The 10985-nt window shown below is 43.8% G+C and overlaps 1 protein-coding gene across 1 annotated transcript in view; it reads right to left on the reverse strand.

The window, feature by feature from the left end:
• FAM115C (family with sequence similarity 115, member C) overlaps positions 1-2226 on the reverse strand; it is a gene marked incomplete at its 3' end in the record, with an annotated part of 9330 nt that extends 7104 nt beyond the window's left edge. The window contains exons 1-2 of the mRNA XM_009868126.1: positions 1610-2226; positions 1-521 (exon numbers count right to left, since the gene is read on the reverse strand). The exon at positions 1-521 is cut by the window's left edge and continues 489 nt beyond it. Coding sequence (XP_009866428.1) covers positions 1-521; positions 1610-2226 — 1138 coding nt within the window. The remainder of the gene's footprint in view (positions 522-1609) is intronic.
• Between the last annotated feature and the right edge of the window lie 8759 nt (positions 2227-10985).

Consider the following 10985-nt stretch of genomic DNA (forward strand, 5'->3'; position numbering starts at 1 on the left):
TGTTGCCAGGATATTCTGCCACAGCTGCTTTGCCATGGTTTTGGGAAGCCCAGTACCAGGCCTGGCCTCCGATGAGTAGGCCACCCCCTTCTGCCACGAAAGAGTGAATCCTCTCCGCCTCTTTGTTGCTGTAAGAAGAGCAGCAGTATACGCTGATGTTCCCTGTCAGCTGTGACACCTGCGACTTCACCTCTTCCTGAGAGAGGAGGCTATGCAGCTTCTTCAGGCTGGTATCAACGCCCACCAGCCCCTTTCTCCCAGCATCCAGCCAGTGGATGGCATTGACCAGGAATCTGGCCAGCTTTGGGGAGAACAGCTGGCTCTCGTGGGTTGCCACCACAACACGGCCCTGGCCATAGTGTGCCGCAGCTAAGAGGCAGCGGTGTGAGCTGTCCAGGCAGAGTGGGAAGGAGAGTACACCATGCACCAGCAAGATGGAGGGTATGCCCCCTGTCACCAAATCCAGCTCCGACACACCACGCAGGAGAAACTCAGCATCAAGGCTGAGGTTGGCCTGGTACCTGCAGAACGAAGAGAGGTCCAGGTTAGCCTCCATGCCAGAATCCTTTGCACAAAAGGCCACCTTCTCCATCCCTGCCTCTTCTTCCTCCCTGATCCTAGGACACCATGTTGTCAGTTCTTTGATTTTTTAAAAAAAATAATCCATCAATAATCCATCAATACCTCATTTTTCTCCTTTTAAAGCCTCAGTTTTTGCAGCCAAGCAAATCTGTAAGAATCTCAGCACAGGTCAAAAGGAAGTTTCTAGACCTCTGACTTTGAAGAGCAGCTTGAAAATCTAAATACATTGCAGAAACTCCAAAATCAGAAGACCTTTCATATTTTTTAAACTTCAAGCTTAAACTGCAAATTATGTGGGAATTGGGAGTTGGAGGAAGACAGCAGAGCAATGCCCAGGACTCTGCTGGCTGGTCAGCTGTGCAATATGAGTTCCAACATCCCTGAGTTTTACATCTGCCACTCCAGGACCCAAAGGCACAGGCTGGAATCCCCAAAAAACTGGGATCACAGAGATTTCTTGCCGACAGCCTGTGAGAGAAGCTGAGGAAGGAGGTGGCACCCCGCTCTCCTCCTCAGTTCTGTGCCAGCCCCAGGGTTTCACTGGTAGAAGGCGAACTTCCGCAAGCAACAAGCTAAACAGGTTTAGCAGCTGCCACCCAGAGCCTGGCCCAGAGGGCTAGCCTGGTGTTTCATCTCCAACCTGGCTTTCACCTGTGGGAAAGTTGTCCTGAACATGTATGTGTGGGGAGAAGGAGAGGAATTCCTCCTCTCATCCTCATGTTGCTGTGTGTCACACTCAAGCACACTAGGTTGGGCGGACTGTTCTAAAGGACGGCTCCCCTCATCTCCTTCCCCTTGAATTAATTCCCTGGGTCCGGCCTAGCTGCCCTGGAAGCAATCTCCATTCTTTCTGAATGCAAACAGCAGGAACATCCCCCTTAAATTGAAATGGAACAGCTGCATCCCAACCTGGCTATTAAAGAATCAACACTCACCATCATCCTCATTTCTCACCTCAAAATCCTTCTATAAACACCCCACCTGCATAACTTGATCGGTTGTTTAAGAGAGCCACTCAAATACTCACGGGACAATTAACGGGATCTTAGGAATTTTCTTGGAGACTTTGAAGATGCCTTTCTCCACAGTGTTTCCTGTGAAGTACACACCAGCCACGCTGGTTACCTGGTTCCCAGGGAATTCAAACAGCACCTTCTCCTTGCCATGTCTATTAGCCCAGTGCCAGGCTTGGCCTCCAATGAGCAGCCCTCCACCTCCCTTTACAAAGTCAACCAGCTCTTTGGCCTTCATGCTGTCATAGGCGTCCATACAGTACACCCCCAGGGAGGGGTTAAGCTCTGCCCCAGCCTGTACTTCGGTGCCTGCTCTGAGCAGCAGCTGGGAGAGGAAATCCAAACGAGGATGGACCCCAACTAGGGCCTCTGGGGAAGGCTTGAGCCACTCCACAGCATTTCTGAGGAACTGGGAAAACTTGGAGTTCTTTAAGATTCCTTCATGGGAAACGACCACCATCCGGCCCTTCCCATACTGCGAGACAGCGATCAGAACCTGCTTTTTAGAGCTCAGAAGCACTGGGTAAGCATCCTCTCCAACAAGCAGCAGCTCACAAGGAACAAAACCGCCAGTGAAGTCCCACGGTCCAACTCCATCCACTAAAAGCTCATAGGTGGCAGAGGGTTTCATCTTCAGATCACTCCTGTTTGGTGGAGAGAAAACCAACATTCATTACACTGTGGCTCAGCAATAAAGAACAGCTGTAACAAACCTGTGGAGTCATTGCTTTGTTGTCTAGCAGGAACTCCAAACTAACAGGAATCATTTAGCAGAAGCGGCTTTGTGGACATAACTTTTTCAGGGATTTGGGATTTTTTGTTTGTTTGGTTTTTTCACTTCATTATAACACTATTAACCATTTAAACAGAAATGACAAGTATATCAAGATGATGAAGGAAAAGACAGTGACTGTTTCAGCAAATTCTGCTACAGAAGAGAAGAGGGAAATAAAGGTGTTCACTTTCCCATTAACAATTTATTTGGAAAGTGAGAGTGCCAGAGGCTCCAGAAAGCTTACTAGGAGCTCGCCTGGCAGAGGTGGTTTACATGGAAAAAGCCAGAAAATGAAAAGACCTTATCAACACAACACACGGCATAATTCGAGCAGGTAGTTCATATTTTAGTTGCTAATTGGATATTGTGTGCACAGAGGTACACACAGTTGCTGCAAGATGGTATGTCAAAGTCATACATTTCTACCTCCGTTTAGGCACTCTAATCCCCTACTTAGTGTTAGGAGGTGCTGTGCGGGGGAGGTGAGTCAGCAGAAATGGTTGAGGCAACGAGCTCCCCTGAAACAACTGTCAGTTTAAGTCACACAGTGCCTAGGAAAGCAGGTCTGTGCACAGGAGATTGATGCCCTACTTCCCCGATCTCAAGGAAATAATTTCCCTTTTCTGTAGCTTTGTTTCACCTGTTTTCCCAAATACAAAGTAAGGAGAGTGGTACTGACCTCGATTGTCAAGCCCTTTGAGGTTTATGGGTGACACGTGCTCTATTTAGGCTCCATCAGTTTAAAAGTTTGGCTTAGCTCTTCACCAAAATCATCTTCTGCTGAGCTGGGCAGTTGTGACTGTGCAAACAGGAAGGTTTTGACGTAGAGAGTATGGTCACACCCAGTTCCTGTCATTCTGGATTCACAAGGCTGACTTGGAGCACAACGTCTACGGCAAGGAAGGATCTGCTCTCAGGAGGGCCTGGCGCTCTCCCTGGCAGCAGCCCGCACAAACACTGGAGCAGCCTTCTCTAGTCTGCACATGCATTTCATATTTGGCTACCCTGAAAGCAAATCCTTGGCATATAAACACAGGAAAATGGAGAAATCCTGCAGAAGCAGTGTCCTTGATTTGGATTTGGCATAAGCCCCAGGGTGCTCAGAAACAGCAAACTGGTCAAAATGACAGTACCATTCCCATTGCTGATCCTCTGGACATGCCTGGAAGCTCCTGTTTTTCACTCAAACTCTTGTGAGACTTCACTGCTGGTTTACATATGATTTATAAAGCAAAGCTGCTGATTAACACAGGATAAAAACATCAGTGCCCAGTAATTCAATGCTTGTTTGCTGGTTTAGTCTGAATTCCAGCTTTGCTTCCCTGGGTTTGAATAAGCCCTATACTTAAAGGCAAATATAAGGTCTAAGTGGTTTAGGTTGTTTTACCAGGAATCATGCAACAAAGTACTAGCAAAGCTTGGGAAAACACTAAAGTTTTTTTTCTGGTAGCTTCTGTGGATTTGATAGTAATGCATCTATACTGACAGGACCAACAGGGTCTAGGGGAAAGAAAAATCAGGTGGATAGTTTCAGCAACTCATATTCTACTCAAGGACTACACTATAGGAGTACTTTGAAGTAAATTCAGTAAAAATCAACCCTTACTTCTTAGCCCCTACTCTGCTTGTTATCACAGGATTTGAAAGCTAACATCCTAGACTACGGACCCATGAATGGATAGGTGCTCTCTGGCATTTATCCAGAACAAGGTGTGGCTGTCTCAGGAAAGATTTTAACTCTCTCTTAACTAAATGCAGGTATCACCATATAACAGAATTCTCAATTCTATGTAATCACAATCTCCCCATTTCCACTGTATTAAGCATTTCAGGGTGGAGAGAAGAAAGGAAGTGTGCTCATTAGACTCAGAGGAGACACAACTACAGGTGAATTCCTCTCCCTAGAGAGAGAAGCGAGAAGACACAGCAGGGACAAAGAACATCCATGTCTAACAAAAATTGCAGGGAGCTGCAGAAGACTCAGCTGTATGTCTGTCATGTCAGTTAGGAGGAAACAACTACTAGATCTGGGCACGCACAGAGGTAAGGGGAAGATCTTGGCTCCTAGCTGCCTCCCTTCCTAACACGGAAGAGCAAATTCTCCGTGACAGTGTATGAAACAAGTCAAAGACTCTCAACTCCTTGTCTTCCCTCCTGCCCCTTCCACCTCTCATCTCCAGGCAGTTCCCACTCCTCACACAGATAAGAATATTGAGAGTAGGTACAGAAGCATACATTTATAAATCTTGCCAGTTGACTAATTCTCCCTTAGTCTTTCTTCTTTCCCTGGAAAAGGGACAAAAACACGATGGGAAAGTATCTGGACTTCATTAAATGAAGATTTACGATTCCATCATCCGCTGTCCAGAAGTCATCACACTCAGGCAAAAGGGACGAGGTACAAGGAAGGAATACCCCTTGGTCCACTTGGGAAGAATGTCTCTAGGATACAAATGACCTGGGGGGCTTTAAGGGTGAATAAGGAGACAGACTTTGTGTGTCATGTTGTCAGTCACTTTAGAGTGAGTCTTTAAGGTCCCTGAAAAAATCTGTGAGGATCTCCATGAGTAAAAGGTATGGGACTGTGCCCAATATCCAAGAGGAACAGCTCAAAAGGCACAGGGTGGATCACTTGTTAAGAACACAGGCACCCTAAGCAAGCTTTCGGATTTACAGTCTAGCCGTCTGCATAGTAATCAAGCATCAAGAATGAATAAGTGGGCTCCTGCTCCTTAACATGATTATCAAAAAATTGATCAAGGAGAGGAATGCTGACATTCACCATTTGCTAAAGAGATAAAACTACTTAAATCTGTTTTGTCTGTTCATCATCAACAAGGTTTTAAACTGAAAGAGGACAGACTGAATATAAGGAAGACATTTTTTATGATGCGAGTGGTGTAACACTGGAATGGGTTACCCAGAGAAACTGTGGATGCCCCATCAGTGTAAGGGTTCAAAGTCAGGTTGGACAGGGCTTTGAGTAACTTGCTTTGAGTAGTGAAAGATGGCCCAGTAGAGCAGGAGGGTCAGACTAGGTGCACATTGAAAGTCACTTCCAACCCAAGCCATTCTATGACTCTGTGATTCTAAGACTCATATCTTAGAATCAATATCAAATTAACATACATAAAAACTACAAGTGTACTTCAAAGTTCTACGACATATTCAGATAAAGAAAGGTAGTGTCTACAACTGGTGCTCTGGGCTCTGGAGCTGGTTTAATCATAAAAGTGAGAGCCTGGGCTGAGGTTAGAGCACTAACATGCTCAGTCTCTGCCCTGCTGGAGGATCAGGAACTCAGTCTTAGCCAGCGTTGGCTCACATACACACATTATCCAGCGTAACTCTGAGGCTGGTCCAGTTGAGAATGGCCTCAGATTCGTGTTAACCTGAAGATGGAGACAATGACTCTCAGGACTGAACATCTTTGGTGTGTTTTGCAAGCTTCTCCACCCATTTCAAAACTTGTGAAAATCTAAGTACCATGAAGTGACCAGTAGGGTGGGCTAAAGCAGTACACCATGAAACTTAAAGCAATGTGCAAGATCGGTGGTTAGATGAAGTGATAACAAATTCAGATGCAATGGATTGCATGCAAAAGAGAATATGACACTTAAACTTGGACAACAACCCTTCTTAAAGACTTGCTCAAAACTATGGTAAAAGAAGACACCTAGGGGAAATCATAGAATATATCAAGTTGGAAGGGATCCATAAGGATAATCAATTCCAATACGCTACTCACAGGACTACCTAAAACTAAATCATATGAGTAAGAGTGTTGTTCAGATGCTCCTTGAACTGTGACAGGCTTGGTGCTGTCACCACTTCCCTGAGGAGCTTGTGTCAGTGACTGACCACCCTCTCAGCAACGAACATTTTCCTAATCATAGAATCATAGAATGGCATAGGCTGGAAGGGACCTTAGAGATCATCTAGTCCAACCTCCCTGTTTTGGGCAGGGACGTCACCTCTCGACTAGACCAGGCGACTGAGCGGGAATCGAACCCGCGACTTCGGTGTTGGTCCTTGTTGTCAGCACCGCGCTCAAACCACTGAGCTAACCAGCCCAAGCTCAACTTCCCCTGACGCAGCTGGAGAAACCTTGCATGGGACAAAGTTAGGAGGAAAAAAAAAGAAAAGAGCCTTTCTAATGTTACAGAACAAAAGTCAAAGAAAGCTAAGTACATCAAAGGGAAATAGAGCTAAAGAAGAAGAATAGTAGGTTGTAAATTAAGACAACTCTAAAATTAGGTCAAGAAAGCAATTACCAAATTAAGTTACTGTATTTTCACAAAAACATATATGTATTTATAATTACAGAATTTAGAGTTAATAGAAAACAGATTGAAAACTGATAAAAACTTTAAAATTTTAGTGAAAATGCAGCAAAATCAGTTAGACAATTGCCATTTGCAGTTATTGTTATTGTTATTTTCATACAGAACTTTACAGCAGAAGATTACAGAACAATACAATTTTCAAACCTAGTAAAATGCTGATGTGTTTTAAGAAAAAAACAAACAAAAAATCCCACAGGAATTGCCTATCCTTTCTGGTGGTGGTAGCATGCATGCATTAGGGTACACTCACTGGCTAAAAGAATGTAAAAGAAATAAAGCCTGAACGTCAAAATATACATCTGTCCAGAAATCTTAATTGCTTTTAAAGAAAAGGCAAGGAAATAACAAAATGAAAGCAGCTGGCAACATCTGTCTGGGTATTTTAAAATAATTTTGCATTTGTAAAGGTAATTAACATCTTAATTGATTTTAATAACTTCCTATGAACTGAAAGCAGGCTGATGAGCTATGAACAGTAAACACAGGGATAAACTGAATCAGTCATAGAAGAGATGTCTATACAAAAAAGTGTTTAGTCTCTTTTTAAAAATCTACATCTGTGATTGAAAAAGGACAGCATGTATCACATAAATGAAATTACCAAATAATAGAAAATAAGGTGCAGAAGCACAGGGGAAGAAATCACCTTATTAGAAAATAATTTTTAAAAATGAGAACTTGCCTAAACACAAGTCCTATGGCCTGCAGTTTTATTAAAGGGTTAACGTCTGTTGGTGAACAAGGACCAGAGCAGCTCAGATACCCTTTCCCAATTCCTGTGCTGGGGCGGGTGGTTGGGTCTCATTTGCATGTCTGCTATATAACAGCTCACATAATTTCCCTTTAAATGTTGCTAGGTTTTAAAGCTGGGGATGAGTGTAACACCACTGTTTTTGTTTGAAAAGGAACAGAAAAGATGTCTAATGCTCTTTCCATGTGGGCCATGTCAATCTACTGTAGTCTGCAGCGATGTGGTAAAGGCTAAGGAAAAAAGAATTAACCTTTCTAAACTAAAAGGACAGCACAGGACTTGTTTTGCTATATATTGCCGGGGAGCAATGTAAAGCATGATACTCGGACAGCTCACAGAAACTGAGAGCAAAGAATGGGCTGGGTGGTGGGCAGTGTCTGACATCCCTAATGGCCAGTCACTTATATGTCACAAAAACTAACAGCGTAGAGTAACCAATGAAGGTTTGTGCCCTGCTGTGGACTTCAAGAGTAGCACCACTTACTGCAACAAAAAAATGTACAATTCACATAAACTGAACATCGCTTCCTCCTTAGCAGGCACCATTATATTTTATAATAAAACAAGCGGAAGTATTATAAACTGTGCCTAATCTCTTAAATCATATCCTTTTCCAACTCAGTGTGTGACACACCAGAAGAGGAGCATTTGGGGTTTCTTTTGGATCCTGAGACTAAGCAAGCAATCACTCAGAAGAAACGTATGTCAAGTAAAAAAAGGCAACAGGTTTACTTAGTTCTTCATTACTGCAGCTATATAGATATTTACAATTGATCAATGTTTTAAAGCTTTATTTCAAATAACATGGGTGCACAAATTATTGCTCTCAGCCATGTCCTGAGCTATCCCTCCGGGATTAGTTTCCCCAGGAATGTCCTCACCACATTTGAGCCACACTGGGTTAAATCACATCTTCCCTGGCAGTTGGCATCAGGGGTGTTCCCAACGATGGCTAGGCTGTCGGTGTGCCTGCCAGCTGGCAGTAAGTCCGAGTCAACAGAGAGTGCGTGGCTTCTGTCTTTATTCCTTTCTTACACCCCGTGCTCAGCCCTTTCAAGCCAATCAAGCATGAATGCAGTGCGCGTGATATGCTTGGGCTCAGTTCATGTTCCACTCACAAATGAATACTCAGAGTTGTTCTCTTTTTGGTTATCATGTTTGCTGTTATCTTGTATGGTCATCCTTGAGCTTGTACAGACCTGCATTCCTCAGTTCTTACTCCTGTTCAAGTGAGTCTGCAGTGCCAGCTTGATCCACACAACTGGGCAAGTGATTCTCCAAGTTACAGTCTGTCACAGCAGGGCCTGGTCAACCTACACGGTGCAGTGTCTTGAGCTATGACATACCGAGGAAGTCAATCTTTTGGCAGCACCCCAAAAGTCCTTCTTTCTTGATGGGCCAGGCCACCTCGTGTTCTGCCCTTGTCCAGGCAGGATCAGTCAATAAAGTTAGAGTTGAGCTGTGTTGCCCTGCACCATCTCCTACATTCTATATTCAAACTTTGTTACCACCAGTACGTCTTTATAAAAACCTATTCATAAATCTAGCAGGTTCCAGACCAGTTTTAGATAGGCTTCATGCCCTAGGAGGCTGTTCCAGCAGCAGTTGCTGCAATTAGTTGTTTCTCAAGACATTTTACTGCCTAGGCTATTCTCTGCTATTTTGGGCAATCATCTCACTTGTCTTTTGCTCTGCCTGAAAGCTATTGCCAAAAATTCCATTTCATCTCTCCTCATCCTCTCCATCAAGTTCTGAAATTCTTCCTTTGTATTCTCCCTACCTTGCTTAGTTACTGTCTTTAATTTCAAAATTGTCTCTACCATGTATCTTCTGAAAATAGGCCTGACATGACGTTCGGGCTCCTTTGTAATGCTATGCTACTATAAACATGTCTTAAAAGCGGTTTAAAGCAAGGCTTAAAAGACAGGAAAGACTCTTGGCCTGCCTTTCCACCCATACATACCCTTGCGAAAGCATTATGGCATTGGGATCACCTGAAACACTCACTGCCGTTTTTCTGATATCTTTGCCTCCTTTTCAATAAAGCTCTTCACATACAGCCTGTTTTCAATTTTTCTCTCTTGCATCCCAAGGGAGGCTCTTAAACAGTATATAAGCCATCTTTGAAAAGTTACTAAGCGACATAGCCTACAGTACTGGTTTTAAATTACTTATGTAAATGAGTTTGCACTGCTATGCTGAAAACAGGGGAATGGCTTTAAGAGATGTCCACTGAAAGATCTCTTTCTTTTAAACTATTTATCACTTTCCTAAGCTCGGTTCTAAATACATTTGGCATGTGTAGTTAATTCAACATCATTTCTACATACTGCAATTTTTAAATGCTGGATTATGAAGTATATAACATACATGTAAAAAAGTACTAGTTCCGAACAGAAACTTCATTGCCAAATATAACGGAGTTGACCAGTAGAAGCTTATTTTAAACCAACATATAATTGCTTTATTATTAGAAAATCTAGGCAAAAAGAGAGAATAGAACTCAGATGAACTTGTAGTGCAGAGAACTTGTTAGTGCCAACAGAAGAATGTAAATTCAGTACCATACAGACTCGTTAGTCAGGGGACAGATGAAGAAGCCTCTACGATGATTTTGCTGTGCTTCCCCTAACAAGAGCCAGCTTGGATGCTTCTCTTTTTGTTTCTCAATGCATCAGGGCCTAGGGTCTATGCACAGAGCCAGCTTTGTACCTCCTACAGATTTAATTTGCAAACAAATAACTCATCTATGCTAAATTGCAAACTGAGAGCAGCTAAAAGATTCTAGACCAAATGCGCCCAGAAACCACAATTGCTTCTCTGCCTTTCCACCTTCCTCTCACTTACTCAGTCTGAAATTGCACTAAAGCGTGTATTTGCTTGAGGTTGAAAAGCCTGCTTTTTTTTTTTTTCCAGGAGAAAGCTGTAGATTTCACAGTTTACCCCCACTGCTGAAATAACTACTGGTTCTTTATTTGGGCTTTTTTGCTACTACCTTCCTTTGGCATCAGCACAGAAAATCTGCTGCTGAGGTCTTTGTGCACCGGTGCACAGGTACAGCTTTTTACTTGCACAGAACAACTCCTGGTTGCAATGCAGAGTCAGGACAGATGCAACACACATACTCACAGAGCAATCTCGCATACTGTTGCCAAACCTCCTGCAGCCTTTCTCTCCGTGGATTGCTTCTGAACTTAGGTCCACATTGCACGGGCCTATGCTCTTGAGATGGCAACGTGGTTCAGAAAAGCAACTCTGGGACGCTGAACACCAGCCTGTGAACCTCTTTCGTTTTACCTTCAGTGACCAGTTTTGCTACTGGAAGATCAAACATCACGCTGAAGGTGCAAAGGCAGAAGGCGCACAACGGGCAAATGTCTCCCCCTACCTCAGCCGTTCAGGGGCTGGGAGCAGCCCTGGCTCTTTTTTGGAGCCGACGCCACCAAGGAACGACTGCCGGTGGGCAGGCAGGCAGAATGGGCAGCTGTGCAGCATCCCGCCCGCCTGCCCAGCGCCCA

Source organism: Apaloderma vittatum, unplaced genomic scaffold (genome assembly GCF_000703405.1).
Source record: "Apaloderma vittatum isolate BGI_N311 unplaced genomic scaffold, ASM70340v1 scaffold36450, whole genome shotgun sequence".
Lineage (NCBI taxonomy): Eukaryota > Metazoa > Chordata > Aves > Trogoniformes > Trogonidae > Apaloderma > Apaloderma vittatum.